A 22,615-nucleotide genomic window follows, 5' to 3' on the forward strand; every position below is an offset into this window, starting at 1 on the left:
TGATGGGCAGGAGATAGTACAATGGTTAGGGGCCATGCCTAGTGTGCACCTGACTTGGATTAGATACCCGTGACCCCACAGTCCCCAAGCATCAAGAGGTGCAGCCCTGTCCCACCCACCACTGCCAGGCATAGTCCTGAGGGGCCCCAGCCCCTGAGGGTCTGAGCAGTCCCACATCCGGGGCCCTTCCTTGCAGTGACGCACAGTTGACCAAGCATTGTGAGTGGAGCCCTGGTCCCCGGAGCACCAGTCAAGAGCCCTCTCAGCTCCCAGAGAAGTATGTGGGGAGAGGAATGCCCACCGAGCCCCTTCTGCCTTCTCCCTCTGAGCACACTCATGGGGAATGAAGTCAGTGGGTTCCCACGTGTGGCTTATGTGAGGCGAGGAGGAGAGAGATGGTCACCCCCTCCCATTCCACCTTTGCCACACCAGGACCCAGGGTTTTGGGGTTCTTATCTCGCCTCGCAGAAAAAAAATTTCAGGAGTAGACAAGCGGTGAAGTAAAAAGAGATTTTATTTGGAGGTTTTTAGGAAAGGCAAGGAGGGAGAGAAAGCGAGGAGAGTCAAGCACTCAAGAGAGAACACGGGCTTCTCCAGAGATGGAGAGAGTCCCTACATTCATCCCTGCATTCTGGAAGCATGAAAGTGCACACCTCAGGAAGGGAGATGCAGCCATCACATGTGCTCAGGTGCCGCATGTGCTTGGTCATGTGGACACAAGCAGCACATGGGCCCAGCCAGCATAGGTGTGGCTTTGTTCAAGGTGATTTTTACAGGGTTTTACAGTCCACCTGGGCCTTTCTGGCTAGGTAAAAGTCCATTGCTAGGATTTTTGCTAAGTGGGTAGAGTTGGGAGTGGTCTTTGAAACTCCTTCTCTTGACCTTTGTTCCTGCTGGATCTTCTCTCAGATGGTGGGTTCAGCCTTGCCTGGCCTGGGCTAGCTGAGGGTTGATCAGATAAACGGAAGGAATTGAGGTTCTGGAGTAATTCCCTTCAGGCTCTTTCTGTAGGGAGGGGTCCAGTCTTCTCAGGTCTCCCGCTGGAGGTCTTATCAGGTCTTGCTTATCCACAAGGTGGATCAGGCTTAGGACTGGTGGCTTTATTGTCAAAACAAACACTGTCATTCCGTTGTTCATCGATTTTGCTCAAGGGAGCCCAGTAACGTCTCCATTTTGAAACTTCTTGTTACTGTGTCTGGCATATCGAGTACATCACGGGTAGCTTGCCAGGCTTTGCAGTGAGGGCGAGATACTCTCAGTAGCTTGCCCGGCTCTCCGAGAGGGGCGGAGCTCGGCCGGGCTGGCAGCAAGCAAGGCCAACGCCCTACCACTGTGCTATTGCTCCAGCCCTGGTGGCTTTATTACTTCGCAGAAATTTCATTGTCGTGACGGGGGCTGCGTCATGGGGGGCCATACCGGGAGGAGCTGAGACTCAGAGCTGAATCCCAGGAGTCAAGAAAAAAGGCCTCCACTGAAAGCCGGTTGTCATCCAGCGTTTGCTCCGCCAGCCTCTGTGTGGATCAGTCGGGTTGGAGTCAGAGCTCAAAAGGTGGGATATTCTTGTCGTGCCGAGTTTCAGATCCCCAATTGCAGACAGACCCAGTTCCGCACACAATCATGCAAAAGCAAAGGAACTTTATTACTAGCCTGAGACAGCGCTAGCTCGAGCTACGGTCCACGTCTCACCCACTGCAGTGGAGTCTTGATAAGGACCCCGAAACCAAATCACAAGCAGTTTATACAGGGTTCAGAGTTAAGAAGCCATTTATATACTGGTCTGCTTTTAGCATCTGCCCTATTACAACAGTGGTCAGCAATTAGATAACAGTAACAGTTTCTAAGCAGGGTACAGTGACCTCTGATGACCGGCCAGACCCAACTGCCCTTATCTTGGCAAATTACTCAACTGGGAGTGTACCAGAAACTGCAAGTTAAGTTCTGCTTTGGGGAAACAGAAACTGACGCTTAGTTGAGACTTAATGTCAGCTGTAGCCTCACATTCTCATCCATTTAGCAGCTGCTCTGAAATCTGAATCTGCCTGGAATTCTAGAGGCCCTTGGGGAGACCCGCAGGGAGACAGGCTTCTTGGTCTGTGTTACAGCCCACCTTGGCCCCAAGAGCTAGGCAAATTCAGCAAGACAAAAGAGGGATTCACTGCTTTAAATTTTTTTTTAAATCTTATTGAATCACCATGAGATACACAGTTACTAAATTGTTTATGATTTTCAGTCCTACAATTCTCGACACCCATTCCTTCAGCAGGCACATCCTACCCCCCCAACCCGCCCCCCATCCCCAGTTTCCCTCCCAAACACCACCCTGCAGCCTGCCTCTATGACAAACACATTTCTTCTCTCTCTCTCTCTCTCTCTCTCTCTCTCTCTCTCTCTCTCTCTCTCTCTCTCTCTCTCTCTCCCCCCCCACCCCTTGTCTTTTAGGCACTGTGGTTTAAAATACTATTACTATTACTGAAAGGGTATCATGCATATCACTTTACATCCATTGATTGATTGATTGATTGATTGATTTTTGAGTCACACCCAGCAATGCACAGGGGTTACTCCTGGCTCATGCCCTCTGAATTACTCCTGGGGGGGGGGGGGGCTAGAGCAATAGTACAGTGCGTAGGGCTTTTACCTTGCACACAGCCGACCCAGGTTCGATTCTCAGCATCCCATATGGTCCCCCGAGCACCACCAGGAGTAATTCCTGAGTGCAGAGCTAGGAGTAACCCCTGTGCATTGCCAGGTGTAACCCAAAAAGGAAAAGAAAAAAAAACAGAATTACTCCTGGTAGTGCTCGGGGAACCATATGGGATGCTGGGAATCGAACCCGGGTCAGCTGCATCCAAGGCCAACTCCCTACCTGCTGTGCTATCACTCAAGCCCCTACCTCTTTTTAGAACCCAGTTCATGTCCCGAGTACAGATTTCCAACTATTATTGTCACAGTGGTCCTTTTATGGTCCATCTACACAACAGAATACTATACAGCCATCAGGTACATTGAAATCATGGAATTTTGTTTATATGTAGGTGGACATGGAGCATACCGTGCTGAGTGAAATGAATCAGAGGAGGAGGGACAGACACAGTGATCACACTCACTGGAGAGAGTCACTTTTTCAAAGGCCTTGGTTTGGCTGCCTGGCACAAGCACGTTAAGGCAGGAGAGGAGGTGGGCCAGAGAGACACTATGGCAGGCACGGCCCTTGCCTTGCACGTAGTCAGGCCAGGATCGGTGCCAGGCATCCCATATGGTTCCTTCAGCCCTCCAGGTCAGTGATCCCTGTGCACAGAGCCAGGAGTAAGCCCTGAGCATCGCCAGGTGTGGCCCAAACCCCTTGTGCCCTCATACACACACACACGAGAGGAATCAGGGTTACTCTTTCCCAGGAGACCAAAAGCAAGATTATTACCTACATGTGTTGAGGTGAAGTAAAGGATGCTCAGTTTCAAACTTTAATGACAGCAAGAGGGAGACCTCAGTGGGACCCAGGGACCTCTCTAGCAGTAGCAGGTGACATCTCATCCTGAACTGCTTGCCATTAGGAAGGGGCTGACAAGAAACACATGATGGAATCTGCTAGAAAGCAGCTGTGGTCGATCTGGATTATCCTTCCAATCTGCTGAATTCAACCCAGGACTCCTCTTTAGCCCTCCAGCCAGATTAGGACCCAGAGCCTCAGTTTAGGACCCAGAATCTCCTCTCTGGGCTGCTCTGCGGCTTAGTGACGACACTCGAAGCCTGACCCACGGCAGATCCCCGACCTAGCGGCTGTGGGTGAGACAGCCTGGAGGTGCCAATGGTTCTCTGCACTTGGCCCTCGGAATCAGACTGAAAACAGCAAGGGGTCAACAAAGCTGGAAACTTTCCTTTGAGACTGGAAAGGTTTTGGCAACAGGATTAGTAGGAATAGGAAACACAGTGAGATGCAACATGTAACAGTAATATATATGTGTAACATGGTAGCACTTACACTAATAGCAACATCCTGAGAGCAACATGTAACAATATGCCCAACATCCTGAGAGCAACATGTAACAATATGCTTCAAGAGCTTCCTTCACCCTGAGACCCTATGGCAGGGCCAGGATAAGGTCAAGGTGCCCCTTGGTGAGTTGGAGTTTCCTTTGCTTCTTTGAGGGGCCACACCTGGTGGTGCTCAGGGCTGACTCCTGGCTCTGTGCTCAAGGATCATCCTAGCTGTGCTCAATGGGCCATATGCTGTGCAGGGATCGAACCACAGTGGCACCAAAAATGGCCTGCCTTCCTGCGCTGCCCTTCAGCCCAGTTAAAGCATTCTAAAAGCAGCCTAAGCCTTACCTCGATGACACCCACCAAGCCAATGGACACCTAACCTCAAGACTCGTTATTAAACCCAGTCATGATCCATACCCTGGAATAAATACCTTCAATTAACTTTTTGATTTTAGAGTTCAGGAGCTACTTCACATGGATTACTGGGGCATGAATTATGCAGAGCCAGGGATCAACCCGGCTCCCTGTCGGCAAAGCAAGTGCTCTTTTGCCCCTAATTCATTCTTGGTTCTAGTCCAGCCCAGTTATTTCCCGGCTTCCACAAAGAAGAGAGAAAATGGCAAGATCTTTCCGTACAAAGTTCACCTGGCAGTCGTGAGGCCAGGGACTCATTCTGACAAGATCCACAGAGAATGTAGCCCAGAAGGTTGGTTCAGGTGCTGATCAAGGGCCAATCAAAAGAGAAATGGTGTAGAATGAGCTTTATTGGCAACACGCCCGCAGACTGGTCGCTGGCAGAGAGTTGCAGGCCAGGTCGCAGAAAGAGGGTGAGAGGGAAAGATCAGGGAAGAGAGGGTGGTGTGCAAACCAGCTCCAGAACAAGAATTCCTTTGTGGGCAGGTCTCCACCTTCTCTTATCTACTAACCTGAACAAAGAGCTAAGTGAGGAACTTGACTTCCAGGGGTGGGAGGTGGAGACCAAGACCAGGACAAATGTCCTTGACCAGCAGCCTGCGTTTCTGATTTCCATCTGAAGGGGCTTTCAGGGGTAGACCCTGCTGGGGCTCCTGGAGCTCTTGCTTGGATTTCCAGTTCATTCCATGGGAACTTTCCCCCTCTGTGTCAAGGATGTAGAGACGATTCCTTTCATGAGCATCTAGTCTCAGGACTGAGACATGGAGTCCGTGAAATCATTGGACAACTCTGGAGTCATGGGACAAGAAGTTCCAAAGGAGGGACTATAAAGCAGCTAAACTGTCGTCTCAAAATAGGTCATGGGTCAAGTCACCTTTGTGGGAGAGGCCCAAGACAGAACATAGTTTACTTTCTAGGAGGATTTTCCCACCTGGCCAGTATGCTCTGTTCCGGGGTGACCCTGTTGAGCAGGAAACAGCAGATCTGTCAGCACTCATTTTTTTTTAAATAAATAGTTGACAGTGGACTGGAGCAATAGCACAGCGGGTAGGGTGTTTGCCTTGCACACAGCCTACCTGGGTTCAATTCCTCCGTCCCTCTCGGAGAGCCCAACAAGCTACCGAGAGTGTCTCACTCGCATGGCAAAGCCTGGCAAGCTACCCATGACGTATTTGATACGACAAAAACAGTAACAACAAGTCTCACAATTTGTTGTGAGACATTACGGCGCCCGTTCAAGCAAATTGATGAATAATGGAAGGACAGTGCTTCAGTGCTACAGCTGGCAGTGGTACTAAAATATTTGCTGAAAAGGGAAAAGTCTTTTTTCTTTAAAAAACAGTCCTTTTGGGGGGGTCACACCTGGCGATGTTCAGGGGACCATATGGGATGCCAGGGATCGAACCCGGGTCAGCTGCGAGCAAGGTAAAAACCCTCCCTGCTGTGCGATTGCTCCAGCCCCCTCAAAGGAAAAAGTCTTATAAAAACAGATAAACTGCTTTCCTTTATGTTCTCACCCCCAAGGAAGGGGGTAAAGATTTCTTCCAGCAAGAACTGACAGTGGGGATTGAAAGCAGCCCAAAGAAATCAGGAATAATAAACTGCTGATGAGGGCATGAGTCCTTGTCCTTCTCTGCCCTCCGTCCAGAAGCCTAGGGATGTAGACAACTTCCTCCTCTGGTCCTCTCTAAAACGAGGTTTGTAGATGAGATGAGGTGTGTCTTTTTTTGTTTGTTTTTGTTTTTTTTGAAATTGTATTGAATCACCATGAGAAAGTTAGAAGCTTTCATGTTTGGGTTACAATCACACGATGATCAAACACCCATCCCTCCATCAGTGCACATTCCCAACCACCAATCTCCCCAGTATACCCCCTTTTCCCACCCTCCCCCTGCCTCCATGGCAGACAATATTGCCCATACTCTCTACTTTTGGGCATTATGGTTTGCAATACGGATGCTGAGAGGTCATCATGTTTGGTCCATTATCTACTTTCAAGATGAGGTGTGTCTTGGGCCATCCCATGACCCAACTCAATGTTTTTTTCTGGGACTGTGCTGCAGAGGAAGAGAGCGGCTTGGAACGCCTTCAAGAACGTCGAAGCAATAGCTAAGAGGACGAAGAACCTCTGGCTCCGGGCACATCTCTTTGATTCCACTGTTCTTCCTGCATTAACATATGCCTCAGAGACCTGGGCCCTACGCAAACAGGAGGAGAATGCTATTCCGGTCTCCCAAAGAAGAATAGAAAGAGCTATGCTTGGAATATCACGTTTCACTCAAATGAGAGAAAGAATCCGGAGTTCCGACATCCATCGACGATCAAGAATCAGGGACGCTGTCTCATTTGCCAAGGTGTCGAAAATCAGATGGGCTGGTCACGTAATGAGATTTAAAGACAACCGCTGGACTAGAGCTGTTACCGACTGGATTCCACGGGATGTCAAAAGACCGCGTGGCCGCCCACCTACCAGATGGTCAGACTTCTTCGTCAAGATCATGAACGATCGGTTTGAGGCTCTTCATGTTCCCGGAGCGAACAGATGCCATTGGGCTACACTAGCACGCGACAGGGACAAATGGAGACGTTACTAGCGCCTGCTCGAGCAAATCGACGACTAACGGGAAGTTAAGTGATTAAGTGATTAAGTGCTGCAGAGTTCCCCAAATCCCATCCTCTGCCTCCATCTCTCCAGGGTACTCAATGCGAAAGGATCCTTCGGGAGGTCCATAGCATCCATCTACCAAAAAGACCACAGCCAGACTTCAGAGACAGGCTCAGCCAGCACACTCCTGATAAGGGGATTTAGCAACTTGGAGATTATGATTGATTTCCATGGGCTACAGGTGTTTTCGCAGGAAGGTTGATGAAGAGCTTTGATGACAGTGAGTCAAGCAGAGTGTGGGAGGTGGGTTAAGAACAGAGAGCAAAGCTTCCTGAAACTAGTTATGCTAATCAAAGGGAGGAAGCAGAAAGGCAGGCCCAGGGAAGATTCCATAAGGGACACCTGAAACTCCTGCCATGTGCTAACTAAAAGAAATCATTTCTGTTCCTGGATTAAAAAAAAGAAGATGAAGAACTTTACGGAATGGAGAGACCAGCACAGCAGGTAGGGTTCATGCCTTGCAAGTGATTGACCCTGAATATTTTGGGTGTTTTTTTCAAAATTGAATCACAGTGAGACACAGTTGCAAAGTTGTTCATGACTGAGTTTTAGTCATATATAATGTTCCCCCAACACCATCCCTTCAACAGTGTACATTTCCCACCACCAATGTCCATAGTTTCCCTCGGCCCCCTTCTCTATGGCAGGCGCTTCTCTCTCTCTCTCTCTCTCTCTCTCTCTCTCTCTCTCTCTCTCTCTCTCCTCTCCTCTCCTCTCCCACCCCCCTCCTTTTGGGCATTATGGTTTGTGATACAGATGCTACAAGGTTATCATGTACAACCCTTTACCTACTTTCCACACTCAGTTCATTTTTTTTCTTTTTGGGTCACACCCAGCATTACACAGGGGTTACTTCTGGATCGGGCTGGAGCGATAGCACAGCGGGTAGGGCGTTCGCCTTACAAGCGGCCAACATGGCCGACCCGAGTTCGATTCCTCCGCCCCTCTCGGAGAACCCGGCAAGCTACCGAGAGTATTCGATATGCCAGACACAGTAACAACAAAGTCTCCAATGGAGACGTTACTGGGCCCGCTCGAGCAAATCGACGATCAACGGGAGGACCTTTACCTTTACCTTTACCTTTACTTCTGGATCATGCACTCAGGCATTACTCCTGGTGGTGCTCAGGGGGTCATATGGGATGCCAGGAATGAAACCTGGGGTCTTTTTCACGCAAGGCAAACACACTACCCGCTCCCCAACACTCAGTTCTTGTCCAAAGTGTTGACCCTGAAGATTTTGATTCCCAGCACCCTACAAGTTTCTCTGAACACTCTCGGGAATGATCCCTGAACACAGAGCCAGAATTGATCCCTGAGAACCAGCAGATATGGCCCCAAAACCAAGAGGGAAAAAACGACGACTTTGTCTTAGAGTTTCAAGGCTGCACTGGAAAAGAAAGCAGTTTCTTCCCCATGGAAACCCAGACTCTAAGTTTATACACTTAAGACTAGCAGGAGACCCACATCAGAGGAGATATTTACATTCCACAAGATAAAGCATTTTAAACCAATGGGCTCCGAGGACTTCTAATGCCCCAGCTAATCAAAGGCTGCGTTTATACTTGGGGGGTGGAGAATTAAAGACTGGATGTAATCAAAGCTGGGGCAAAATGCAATCCTCGAGATTAAGAGTTTCTTCCAAGATTGCGTGGCCCCACCCAACTGTTAATAGCCAGAACTTCTCCACTGGGGGTTTGAGATTGTAAAATGGGTGGGGATGACCTCGGTCCATCCAGACACAAAGAAGAAGGTTTGCTTCTTCCAAGAAGAGAGCTTTCTGTGAGCATTTGCCTCTGCCCAATAAATATTTTTCTACTCCAAAATGTGTAGATACTAAAAAATTTAACCCTTTGAGATTTCCCCCAGTGTGAGTGAGGAGGGAGATTGCTTAAAGGAGTGAAGCAGGTTTGAGTTGCTGCCTGTCTTGTTCCGTTCCCTGCCCCCCACCACTGCCTAGTGGTTTCTACCACAGGAGAGACTTGAACACAGTCACGTGGGCCGGGGTGAGGGGAGGAGAGAGCAGAGAGGGAAGTGAACACCAGATACTACACAGACAAAGCCCCTGAAGAGACAGCAAGGCTCAGGGCCGCAGGAGCCTCCGCTGGGCCTGGAGTCTGAGGCCAGAGTTCCTGCGGAGTCCAGAATTGCTAGGAAGGCAGGGTTCTGTGGAGTCCAGAGTTCCTGAGGGCCAGCGAGGGGATGGCCACTAGAGTTGGAGCAGAAGGTGTAGAGGGAAATGGCATGGACGTGGGATGCGGGAACGGCTGGGACAGGAAGTCCCGGCCCACGCGAGTGGCCCCAAGCCCCAGCCTACCGCACTGTTTGGCTGACTGAGATCTCACTCAGAGCTTCCTCCCCATGACTCAGAATCAGGTTTTCTTGTTCTGCCATCTAATTTCAGGACTAATGAGCGCTCTCCCGGGTGCCCGTATTCCAGCTGCCTCATTCTGCCAACCTGCTGGGGACTCACTGATGCGACAGCCCAGACTGCGCCCATCCCGACCCATCCCACCTCCCTGAAGACACCCAGGAAGTTTCCACACAGAGCTTCAGGGGGAAAGGGTGGTGCTCTTTTAAAGGAAGCTTGGTGCCTCAGTTGGCTTCTGTAGCCTGTGGCATGAATGTCATGGACCGAGAACAGAGGCTCTCACTCTCCCCACTCAGGAGCATGACCCCTCCCAACTATCGTCACCATGATTCCCCTCTCCCACTCACGGGACAAAGACCTTCATTGAATCTGGTGCTTGAGTAAGGGGTCATGTTGACTTCTGCTTCCAGCATTCCAGAACTTTTCACTGGTGTCTCAGTGGAAGGCAGGAGGGTTGGGATCCTGTGGCAGGCAGAAGCCAGACTGCTGTGTCCGAGGAAGGGGCTCACAACTCTTCCACCACAGCCACAGATACACAAACTGTTGCAGAGACACGCAGTCCTGTTGGAGATGGTTTTTGAGGGCACAGGCAAGACACCTGGGTTCCTGTCCCCAAGCACTCAAAGCTAAAAGCAGGGGCCAGAGATCCAGAGATGGATGGCTAAATAAAAGAAGGGAAAGGAAAGGAAAAGGTAGCATTGAAGCCCCCATACTACGGAAAAGGTTTCCTGACAGTATTCAGAGAAAGGCAGGTGCTTTTGTAATTGCTTGACAAAGGCGGTGGGTGAACACTTTCCATGGAGCTGGTGGGCTGATAAAACAGGGAAAGGAGGTTTGGGTTGTCTGGCCTGTCCTCCTGACATTTGCATCAGTAACTCTTTCCTTGGGACAGCGGGTAGGGCATTTGCCTTGCACCTGGCCGACCCGGGTTCCATTCCTTCATCCCTCTTGGAGAGCCTGGTAAGCTACTGAGAGTATCTTGCCCGCCTGGGCAGAGCCTGGCATGCTCCCCAGGGCGTATTCGATATGCCAAAAAATCAGTAACAACAAGTCTCATAATGGAGAAGTTACTGGTGCCCGCTCGAGTGAATTGATAAACAACAGGATGACAGTGATACAGAGCAGTGCTACAGTTCCTTTTGTCCTGACAATGCAACTTCACAGATTTAGAGCTAGTCCAGAATGAAGGGGCTGGAGTGACAGTACAGTGGCTGGGAGGAGGGGCATTTGTCTTACACACGGCTGACCCGGGTTTGATCCCCAGCACTCCATATGGTCCCCTGGACCTACCAGTAGTGAACCCTGAGCACAGAGCCAGGAGTAAGCTCTGAGCACTGCCAGGTGTAGCCCCCAAATGAAAAACAGAATCTGCCACAAAATGTCCAGATTTTTTAAATGCTGAACACAGATTCTGTTAAAACCCTCATAGCAAACTCCAAACTCAGCTCCAGGAGCCCTGTCCAGCTGAGATGCAAAGGCACCATTTCAATGTCACATCCTGTGGAGAGGTTTTCCAGGGCTGTTTCCTGGCCCATTCAGTGGTGCTTTCAAAACTCCGGCTCTGGAGGGAGTCCTGGCCTGCTCAACCCGCCGCCCTCCCCTGTCCTCCACGGCCAGGAGGACAGAGCTCAGGCTCAGTGAAGAGAAGCTTTTCCCGAAGATAGTGATGATGACCTAAGCACGGCTTCTGATTCAAGCCCATCCCGGGGTCTCCGGAGCAGACACACCTCCCCGAGTGACTTTGGGGCTGTCTCTTTAAAAGCCGAACATGACACCAGGCAAACTCCTCCTCCAGGGAGGAGGTGCCTTTAAATGGGAGCCAGCTGGCCGGGGCGGCCAATTTACACCCCAAGCTGTACCTGCAGTTGAAGCTTCTCCCCCAGAGCCTATCAGCATGGCCCAAGAGTTTGTGAATTGTAAAATCCAGCCCGGGAAGGTGGTGGTGTTCATCAAACCCACCTGCCCCTTCTGCAAGAGGACCCAAGAGCTGTTGGGCCAGCTGCCCTTCAAACAGGGACTTCTGGAATTCGTCGATATCACAACCACCAACGACATGGGCAAGGTTCAAGACTATTTCGAACAGCTCACGGGAGCCCGGACGGTGAGTCTGGGGTGCATTTGCTGAGGTCAGGGAGTGGCTCAGGGTTCCTGTTGTCTGGGCTGTGAGCGGCGGACACAGTGCCTTTCTCTAGGGCCCCGCTAGGGCTGTCACTCAGCGGCGCTTGCAGGGACTGTGCGGTGGGGGAGGGCTGGGGCAGCCTCTGCTCCCGGGAATAGCTGGCAGGGCTACAGTCCCCTGGGCCCCGAGGAGCGGCCTGGCTGACCGAGCTGTGGAGCAGGGCCAGCTCGGACAGCCATGGTCAGGACTGGGGAGAGAGCTGGGACCTTTGTCTTCAGAGCCATGCTGTGGGTGACAGGAATGGAAGGTGGGTGGAGGGACGGGGCCATGCAGCACTTCTGTTCAGTGGGAAGCCACGTGCCGAGCCCACGTAGCCCAGTGTGGGCTAGCGCCCTCCTGCCTTCCCTATGGGCTCTCAGCCCCTACCCGGCTTGCTCCTTTATCTCCTCAGCTCTCCCCCTTGGAAAAATCGAGCGGCTCCTAGCTTGGGCTTGGCTCTGTGAGTGTGAATCTTTGCAGGCCAGCCAGAGTAGCATGTTCGGAGTCCAAACGGCAGGCTAGTGCTACAGCTCAGGGCCGTGGGCCGGGGCTGCAGGGACAAAGAGTCGGTGGTTTCCAGGTCTTTGCTCAGAACCGCCCTGGAGCCTCCAAGTGGCACTTGGGCGCCTGCTGGGCCAGGCATCAGGTCAGCTGTGTGAGGACTGTCTCTGGGCCACTGGACACTGATCACTGCCTGTTTGCATCCACATCCTCCCCTGGTCGAAATCACCCCCCACCAACTAAATCACACCTTCTGAGAGGGCAGCCGAGGGTGGGCAGTGTGAAGAATCCCTTGGTTAAAGAGGACAAAGGAGAGGCAGGAAAGATAGTACAGCAGGGAGAGAGGGTATGTGCCTTCCATGCGGGTAACCTGGTCTCAGCACCCCAGACGATCCCCAGAGTCTGCCAGGAGTGATCCCTGAGTGCAGAGTCAGGAGGAACGACTGAGCACCACCAGGTGCGACCCCCAAACAAACCAAAAGGAGGGCAAAAGATTCCATATTGTACAGTGAAAAGGATCTGGGGCTCTAATCTACATTGAGCAACACTAGTAAATAATAGGGTGTACTTGAAATTTGCCAAAAGATTCTATCTGGGGAGGGAAGGCTTCATAAGAAGGGTGAGGGGTGCCCTCCGCAACGAACCAGACCAGATGAGATGCAGCAGCAGGAGAGGTGGTTCCATTGTGAGGGCTCAGGGAGCCAGTGGGGTTTGGGTCCTGTAGTGCTGAGGACCACCAGGATTCCTCCCAGCAGTGCTGGAGCCCCGGGTCCGTCTGAAAGGCTGTGAGTGGGCGGGAGAAGAGGAGGGGACCAGGGATGGACACACATAAGCAAGGGGGAGGCCTTAACACCTGCGCTGTCTCTCCAGCCCAAGACATACAGACAGACAGACACGCACGCACACACATGCCTGCACGCATGCACGCACGCATGCACGCACGCACGCTCACGGATTCCCATCGCAGGGGCATAAGTTAACTTTTTGTTTTGTTTTTGATCACACCAGTGATAGCACAGCGGGTAGGGCGTTCGCCTTGCATGCGGCCAACCTGGCCGACCCGAGTTCGAATCCTCCGCCCCTCTCGGAGAGCCCGGCAAGCTACCGAGAGTATTCGATATGCCAGACACAGTAACAACAAAGTCTCCAGTGGAGACGTTACTGGGCCCGCTCGAGCAAATCGACGATCAACGGGAGGGCCTTTATCTTTTTTACCTTTGATCACACCTAATAGTGCTCAGGGCTTACACCTGGCTCTGTGCTCAGGAATATGCTGGCAGGGCTTGGGGACCATATGGGATGCCAGGGATTGAACCTGGGTCTGCTACTTGCAAGTCAAGTGCCCTACCCACTGTACTCTTGCTCGGACTCCAGAAGTGCGAAGTAACTTGCAACATTTGCGGTCAAACTAACTCTCCACCCTCGATGCAGACACACTTAGCAGGCCGACCTCAGTAAAGCAGGTCAGTTTCCCTCCAAAGAGCACTCACTTGAGAGCAAGTCCCAAGTAAGCCCAGTTGCAAGAAGTTCTGGGAGCTCCAACTCCACCTGACAGTATCAGCTCCCCAGCAGGAAAAACCTGCTGCATATTCTCGGCAGCGTTTTTCATTTTATTCTTAAGCAACGTTTTTCCTTCTAGTGGTCTCTCATGTTTGCTTTGGAATGCTTTGAAGCCTGTTCTTCAGAGGTTCAAGTCAGGAGAGCATTCCTTCCTGGGGAGCAAAGCCTGAAAAGTTGTAAACTTCAGGGTGCCCCATTCTGCAGTATCCTCATCAAGGCCAGGGAGACACTTGAGCCATGGACGTTTCGGCATTCTGGGGCTCACCTGTGGCAGAGCCTCTGATCAGATCCCGGACCTGGAAAAACGTATCTGTGATCACTCCAGGGCACAGACTCTAGACCACAGACTTCACTTGTTCCTGTATGTTCTCCCTTTCCTTACACAGAGCCAAGCTCTCCATCAATTACTGTTCTTAGTGATGAACTGTGTTAACAACCTATTTACAGGGGAAGGGGTTGCTGGCAGCTCCTTGACAGTTTCAGACTCCAATCCCAGAGACTGAGATGGGCAGAGAGCAGGCATGAGGCTGTGCTTCCTCTTCTTCCCTTGGTTGAACCAAGCTTCCGGTTTTCTCACCAGGCCACCCCACACTGACTGTGCAGCCCATGCTCCTGAGCTGGGGGTAGGGGATTGGGGTGGGGCAGGGGCTGGTGCTGGCAGCCTGTGCTGTCAGGGCCAGGCTGCTGCCTGAGGCTGAGAGGGTCCAGTTTCACAGCTGCTGAAGACTGTGGGGCTTCAGAGTACACAGCCCTTAGCATCTGCCCTAACTGCCCTAAGGCTTTGGGGCTGGTCTTGGGCACAGGGACCTCAGCAAGCAGGAAACAAAAGTAAAAGTGGGTGGAGAACCAAAAGAGAGTTCGGAGGGAAGAGCATTTGCCTTGAATGTGGACAGTCCAGGTTCAATCCCTGGCAACTCCTATGGTCCCCTGAGCCCACCAGGAGTAAGCCCTGAGTGCCGGAGTAAATCCTAAGCACAGCTGCATGTAGCTCAAAATCGAAAAATTAAAAAGAAAAAGAAGTATATGTGATAAGATGTAAGACATCTTATCAGTACTTTTCTTTATGACATGTTATTATCTCATTCCTACTTTGGACAAACTTGCAGGCTATCGAATGTAGCCTGCCCACAGGGCAGAGTCTGGCAAACTCCCCGTGGCGTACCAAATATGCCAAATACCAGTAACAATGATGGGTCTCATTCTCCTAAAGAGCCGTGAATATAATCTCAGGGCTAGGATGAAAGAGACGTTACTGGGGCCTGCTCGAGGCAATCGACGATTAACAGGATGATGAAATGAAATGAAATGAAATGTGAGGGTCCAAAAGCTCTCCTATGCCAATTGGAGAGGAGGGAGTGGGCTTATCCTTTCACTTATTTCTCTACCCTTTTGGTGTTTGAGCCACACCATGCCATGCTCAGGGTTTACTCCTGCCTGTACTCTTGAGTTTCTTCCTGGTGGGGCTTGCAGGACTGTGTGGGTAAGGGTTCAACTCAGGTTGGCTGCATGCAAGGCAACCCCCTGCCTGCTGTACTCTCAGGCCCTGACAGCTCCTCCATGTCTTTCTTAATGAGCCTTTTAGTGGTTCTGATCTGGGATCAAGTTTGAAAACCTGTTTTGTGGGAGGACCCCTTGGCCACACCTGACATCGCTCAAGCATTACTCCTGGCTCTTCCCTCAGGAAATCCCCCTGGTAATGGTCGGGGAACCTTATGGGATGCTGGGGATCGAACCCAGGTCAGTCACATGCAAGGCGAACACCCCACCTGACGTACTTTTGTTCCAGTCCCTTTCAGGCCATTCTTACGAAAGGACTTAGCTGCAGTCTTCTCGGTCGATGTTCTGATCAAGTAGAGATGTGACAAGACAGCAGAGGAGTGAAAATTGTTCAATCTGTTTTTGGTTTTAGGGCCATAGCTAGCAGTGCTGGGGTGGTTGAGGATCATTGCAAGTGTAGTACACCTGAAATCCTGGGTTCCAGTCTACAAAATATTCTCTCACTCCCTGCCCAGCCTGTTCAATTCTTTTTTGTTCAGCAGTAGAATACTTGCCTTGCATGTGTGAAGCCGTGTTTGATCTTCGCCTGGCACTGTCCAGAAACAAGGTGGGGGCTGGGGGAGGAGTTGCCTGGGAGATGCTCAGAGGGCTGAGGCCCACGGTTTGCTTGCTGGAGGCAGGTGGCCCTGCGTTCATCCCCTGCACAGGGTGCCAGGGTATTGCCCTGGAATGGGGGAGAAAACCATTCAAGAATGATCGGGCAGGGGCTGGAGCAATAATACAGCATGCCTTGCATGTAGCAAACCCAGTTTGATCCCTAAACCCAGTTTGATCCCTAACCTCCCATATGGTCCCCTGAGCACTGGCAGGAGTGAGTCCTGAGTACAGAGCGAGGAGTAAATCCGGAGCATCGCCAGATGTGGCTCCCACGAAAGCAAACCAAATAAACCAAAAAAGAATGATTGTGCACCCTCCTTGTTTAAGTGCTGGTCACTGCTTTTCCTTTTTATGCCTCCCTCCCTCCCTCCCTCCTCTCCATCTCTCCTTCCCTCCCTCTCTCTTCCTCTCTCTCTTTCTCTCTCTGTCATCTTTCTGCGAAGCAAGAAACTTTTTATTGAAACTTATTTAGAAAGATGTGAGGGGAGAGAGAGAAGTAGATGTTTGAGAGAAAACAAAGGCTTCTCTAGAGAGGAAATGGAGGAGCAAAGACAAGCACGCGAGGTGCTTCTTCCAGGGAGAATACATGCCCGTTTGATGACCCTTATTTCTTGGGGACAGTGGCTATATGGAAGGGTGTGTAGGAAAGCTATTAGAATCCCAGCGGTCTTGTTTCCTGCTACAGCTGACCACAGCTGAGTGCTTCTAGGGGGATGTATGAGCTAAAAGGCCACAATTTGGAAGAGGAGGCTTTCCTTTTTGCTTTTGCTTTTGCTTTTGTTTTCGGGGCATACCTAGAGAGTTCTGGTCTCTGCCCAGCAATGCCCAGAAGATCATGAATGAGGTCCTGCTCTTGGACTGTCTCGCCCACCTGAAGTATTACTGTAAGTAATAGTAATACATGAAAAAAACTTTGTTCTCTGATCTCATCTTCCCACTTGCCTTGATGGTACTTTTTACACGTGCACAGCACAAATTTGCAGGCTGCAGAACTGAGCCCCAGGCATCGTGGAAGAGGCCATGACTGGGATCTTTCATGGATGCCACTTCTGTGTAAGGCTTCCCACTCCTGGGAGACAGGGATTGACCACGGCCACGTGAAGCAGGGCATTCAGTGCTCGGCCTTATTGGCTAGAGCCTAAAGCCTCCCTGCACCAGATCCTCTTCTTCGTAGGAATCCTGAATGGACTTCCCAAAAGAATTCAACTCTTTTCTCACCTTTCCTGCTTTTTTTTTTAATGGCCCCCTACAAGGTCACCCCCTTTGTCACAACTAGGAGTAGCATGAACATGTCAGTCTCTGGTGACTGGTGAGAAAATATAGGCCCTTTTTTTTTTATATATATATCACAGGGAGATACATAGTTACAAAGTTGTTCATGATTGGGTTTCGGTCATATAATGTTCCAACACCAGTCCCTTCATCACCAAAAATGTCCCCAGTTTCCTTCCTACTCCCCCAACACCTCTATGGCAAGCACTTTTCTTTCTCCTCTCTGTGTGTCTCTCTCTGTCTCTTTCTCTCTGTCTCTCTCTCTCACACACACCTTTCCCACTTATTAAAAATTTCACTGGGGGTTGGGCAGGTAATAGAGGGCGTAAATTGCTTTCACCTTGCAGGTAGCTATTCCAGGTTTGATCCCTGGCACCAGATATGGTTTCCTGAGCCCAGAGTAAGCCCTGGGCATTGCCCAGTGTGGCAACAAACAAACAAAAGGAAAAGGAGAAGGTCGAAAGGTGATGTCTTAGCCGCCTTGGTCTGTCTTGCCCCACAGGTCCCCAGGGTCTTCCTGGGCACTGAGTGCATCGGAGGATGCTCTGACCTGGAGAAAATGCATGAGAACGGGCAGCTGCTGATGCGGTTGAAGCAGATGGGAGTCCTGCAGTGATGCCAGGTAAGCGGAGAGGAGGTGGCCCCTCACACTCAGAGCCTGGCTTTCCCAAAGGCCAACTCCCACCTTCTGCTAAGACCCAGGAGTAAAAGCTCTGGAAAAAGGATTGGGGGTGGGATTTGAGAACCAGCATTTCCCAAAGGGACTGATGTGCCAATGGGAATAGATCCTATTTCACTCAATCTTCATTCAACGCATGTTTATTGAGGAGCTGGAGAGAGAGAGCACGAGGGTAAGGCACTCTTCTAGCATGTGGCAGACCCCAACACTGCATTTAACCCCTGGAGTTAAATTGCCAGGAGTGAACTCTTGAGCACAGAATCAGGAATAAACCCAGAGGTATCACCCAGTAGGCCTCAACCCTCCCCTCCAAAAGAAAAATAACCAATGGGCCAGATTGATAGTACAGAGGGTAGGGCATTTGCCTTACAAGTGGCAGACCCAGGTTGGATCCCGCATCTCATATGGTCGCCCAAGCACCACTAGGGGTGACTGCTGAGTGCAGAGCCAGGAATGACCCCTTGAGCAGTAGTGCAGGTGACCCAATCAATAAAATAAATTTATGGATAAAGAAGAAAAGAAAACATAACTGAATGTTTATTGAGCATTTACTATGGGCCAGACACTTCACCAGGTCGAGGAATAGTGATGAACAAAAAGATGCCACAGAACTTATGTTCTAGAGAAGTGGACGGATCCAGAACAAGAACATAAAGCCTGACAGAAAACGAATCCTGTGATGGCTAGGCATGAGGAACAGGGGCCATAACTGAAAAAAGGCCTTTCTCGGGACAGGGCGTGGGGCTGAGCCCTCTTCAGTCCAGGGACTGCAGATTCGGAGGTGACGAGTAGGAGGAATCAGAAAACAGAAAGCAAGGGCAAAGTGAGTTGAGAATCCTAGTGGGCATGTCTAAACAATTTAGATTATTCTAGTATACCAAGAACTCAAGAGAATGTCCTGCCTTTCCCATGTTAGCAAAGCAAATCGATCTCATTTGACTCTTCAAACACCAAAGCTGTTTTCTAAATTTCTATCCTTAAGAGAGCCTTAGTTCAGTGGGAAAATTGGAGGGGAAAAGCCCTTTCTAGAAATTTCCAGGGAAATACTGTGAGGATTGGGGCTCACAGCTCCCCACTTTCCCAGCTTGTCACTGCTATATCACATCTAGTGAGGCCCCTCACACACAGAAACTCTGTTTTTTTTTAGTTGTTGTTACTTTTTTTTTTTTTGTCAAGTGAGAAATTTATCTCCTGAACCAAAATGCTATTTTCGTGTTATTCATTTCCCACTAGTTAGCACCTTACTTGTGAGCAATCAGCGTAGACAATTTTATGGTGATGATCCTCAGCATCACAACAGGACATTTTAAAAAGAAAAAAAACAAAAAAAAACAATGAGCCTTTGAAGTGACGTGACATAGTTAATGGAAGGGACCATCTAACCACTATTCTGTTACTTCTTCACAGCAGGTAATGCCTCTGGGTTTGGTGTTTGTTTCGGTTTTTGTTTGGGGGGCCACACATGGTGAAGCCCAGGGGTTACTCCTGGTTCTGCACTCGGGAATCACTGCTGGTGGGGCTCCAGGGACCAGACAGGGTCCTGGGGATCAAACCCTGGTCAGCCACATGCAAGGCAAGTGTCTTCCCTGCTGTGTTATCACTCAAACCCTGGGTTTCTTCCTGTCCTTAGGCCTTACACTAAAACACAACTGCTTTCGGTGCCAACTGGTTATATTCTACAACTTAAAAAGTCTGAATGGAAGCCAACTCATGATTTTCCTGAAAGTGCTATTTCTCTCTGGCAGAGCTAAACCCAGACGGACGTCCCTGTGGAGAGCTGCAGTATATGGTCCAGGATGACCATACATCTGGTGGACGGATATGCGCCTGCCTTCACTCAGCCTGGGCAACTGTTTACTTTAAATTGTAAAATACGTTAAACAATCATGGCGTGATTGGGGGAGCACAATCAGTCTTTTCTTCTTTTGGACTCAGTATTAATAAAAGGGAACCAACTTGCCACAAACCCCAGGGCCAGAGAGGCTAATCTCGGGTTCTCCTGGACTGGCCCTCCTGGGGATTCCTAACTGTGATAAGTTAAAATCATCGTTCATCCTCTGACCCAAAAGGTGTTCTTTTTTTCCTCGCACTTGTCTCTGATGCCTGCCATGTTCCAGATGCCTCTACCTCTAAGTCAGTATTTCTCAACCAAGTTTACCCCAGCTCCTGCTCCAACATGAATCTATAGTTGGCTGCAGTTGTTTCATTCGGTTTGACTTTACAGGAATTGCAGATGATAGCTATGCGTATTTTGTAGGTTCTTCAGACAGACCAAAGGGGTCAACAAAACCACCTGACCCTAGTCCAAGAACTACTAAAGTGTTCTAAGTGTGGATTACTCCTGGTTCTCAAAGGAAAGTCCAACAATTCAGTGAAGACTCTAGGACATGTTTTGCTGTAGATGCATAGTTTGGCATGACCATCTTCACTTGGTACCACAAGGATTACAGGTGTGAGTGCTCAGTCACATGAGAGTATGATTCTGTGCAAGTCTTTATTAATTCAGTTGAAATTACCCACAAAAGTTAAACATAAAAAAATAAAATACCATCCTAGAAAATAGCCTCTTCCCCAAGAATGTCTAAGTGAAACCAAGTTTGAGAAACACTGACCTAAATGTTTTTCTTTTCCTGTCACCCCTCAAATTTCCCAAAACTTAAAATCCCTTTACATGAAGTTTGTCTGTTCTAGAATTTCAAGATTAAGGTAATATATTCTACATTCTCTGTATGAATGCTTAATTTTTGTAATAAAGGGCACCCACAGATGAGTGATTTTTGTTCAATTCTTCTATTGTCAAGACCTTAAATGAAAATCATTGTAAGGCTTTATTCATATTTATATTTGCTCCCTACTTTAGAAATAAATGCCTGTTATTATCATTGAGTATAAATAATTGATGTGATTTTTAAAATTTCATATCAGAATGACAAACTTGTTAAGTGTGTGGTTTCAGTGCTATTGAGTAATATTCAGAGCTCAGTCAGAGCCCTGCCTGACTCCTTTGGGCTTGAACTTCCCTGACCTCTCCGAGGGACCCTAACCCCACGCCCCCCCACCCCAACCAGTCAGCCGATGATGATCCTGCTAGCTGCCCCCATGAGGCACAGTGACTCAGCACACATGGCCAGGCGAGAGCCACCTCACAGCCTCACCCACTCCACACCATGAGTTGGTTCTAATTTCATATATTTTTTTGGGGGGGTCACTCCTGGCTCTGTACTCAGGAATTACTCCTAGTGGTGCTCGGGGGACCATATGGGATGCCGGGGAATGAACACAGGTTGGTCACATGCAAAGCAAACACCCTACCCACTGTGCTATCGCTTTGGCCCCCATGATTTCATATTCTGTGACCTTGCACACCAAGCTCCACATCTTCAATCCTTTTCTCCTCTGGTCTACTCCCAAGCTCCTCCATCAAGGTCCGGTCGACCGGTTCCTCTCTGTACTCTCTCACTGCTGTTTTAAACGACGAGAGAGGAAAAGCCTTTGATCTCTCTTGTGTGATCGGCAAGTACTAAGCAGAACTCTTCAACCAGAGTGAGGTTGTAGTTAAATGAGCTGCAGCTATCTGGACAGAATCTCTTGACAGATTCTGACATATGATTGTGTCAAAGGTACAATGCCTCAACATCCTGATGTCCAGTTCCTGGCAAAATTCTAGTTAACCACAGCAATAGACGTGTGGTTTCAAGAGTTCAGAAACGCTGCTATAAATTTTTCTTACTTCCCAGTTCTAAGGAGCAGCCCAGTTTATAATGTGTTAAACCAATGGTATACATAGAGGATGGATAGTTTTCATGGATTTTTTGCGGGGAGGAGGGTACATACCTAGTGATGCTAAGAGACTGCGCGAAGGGACTTTCTCACTCAGGGATCACTCCTGGCAGGTTCAGGGGGCCAGATGGAATGAATGTCAGGAATCAAACCAGGGCTGACAGCATGCAAGTGTCGTACCCAAGGATACATAGTTTTATTGAAGATCTATAGACCTTCCTCTGGTTAAAAGATGGAGGCCAGTAGAGAATAATACAAAGGGAAAGACACTGGGCTGGAACGATAGCACAGTGGGTAGGGCATTTGCCTTGCATGCGGCCGACCCAGGTTTGATTCCCAGCATTCCATATGGTCCCCCCAGCACCACCAGGAGTAATTCCTGAGTGCAGAGCCAGGAGTAATCCCTAAGCATCACTGGGTGTGACCCCAAAAGCAAAAAAATTTAAAAAAAAAAAAGAGTAAGACACTTGCCTTGTACACAGCTGACCTATGTTTACTCTGGCACCAGCTGGTCTCCCAAGCACTGCCAGGAGTGATCCCTAACAGGTGTGGATCAAAAAACAAGAAAAGGTGTTGGGGGCAGGGAGCTGGCTCAGCAGGCCTGGAGCACAGGCCTTGCATGCAGAAGCCCTGGACTCGCGCCTCCTTACCACAGAGTCCCCTGAACACTGCTAGCTCATCTCCAAACACTGAGTCAGGTGTGGCCCCCAAAGTGAAAAAAAAAAAAAAACAGCTCCTCTATGCTTGGAGAGGATGGACAAACACCTGACAAGTCTGTGTGTCCCAGCTTTCTCCCTCTGTAGCAGTGAGCACTAGCTCGAGTTTGCCCTTATCATCCTATATTACTCTTTTTAGCTCCAAAATAGCCCGAGCACTGCATCTCAGTCTTGGGAAACCATGGCAAACCCACACTGCTGGCAAGGAAATGTGCTGTGGTCGCAGTCAGCTGAACTGCTCAGGAGACCAGCCGAGCAGAGGGTACTCGAGATTCCAGGCGTGTGCCCTGCCTCTGCACACCCCAGCCCTACTTCCTGGCCCGTCTGCTTCTGGCTGCTTTTGGCTCTGTAAAGCTTGTGTTGA

General features: G+C 49.8%; 1 protein-coding gene across 1 annotated transcript; it reads left to right on the plus strand.

Annotated features, from left to right (window-relative positions):
* The first annotated feature begins 11,215 nt into the window (after positions 1 to 11,215).
* Positions 11,216 to 20,637, plus strand: GLRX (glutaredoxin). The gene is made up of 3 exons (XM_056112538.1): positions 11,216 to 11,532; positions 17,579 to 17,698; positions 19,501 to 20,637. The coding sequence occupies exons 1-2, from the start codon at positions 11,326 to 11,328 to the stop codon at positions 17,690 to 17,692; spliced, it is 321 nt and encodes a 106-aa protein (XP_055968513.1). The 5' UTR covers positions 11,216 to 11,325; the 3' UTR covers positions 17,693 to 17,698; positions 19,501 to 20,637.
* Positions 20,638 to 22,615: the final 1,978 nt, after the last annotated feature.

This window comes from Sorex fumeus, unplaced genomic scaffold (genome assembly GCF_029834395.1).
Source record: "Sorex fumeus unplaced genomic scaffold, SorFum_2.1 ptg000018l, whole genome shotgun sequence".
NCBI classification, from domain to species: domain Eukaryota; kingdom Metazoa; phylum Chordata; class Mammalia; order Eulipotyphla; family Soricidae; genus Sorex; species Sorex fumeus.

Excerpts from the sequence above, each read along its gene's own strand:
- GLRX (XM_056112538.1), top strand. The coding sequence starts at position 11,326 with ATGGCCCAAGAGTTTGTGAATTGTAAAATCCAGCCCGGGAAGGTGGTG. Across the intron at positions 11,533-17,578 it reads AGCTCACGGGAGCCCGGACG|GTCCCCAGGGTCTTCCTGGG; the intron begins GTGAGTCTGGGG and ends CTTGCCCCACAG.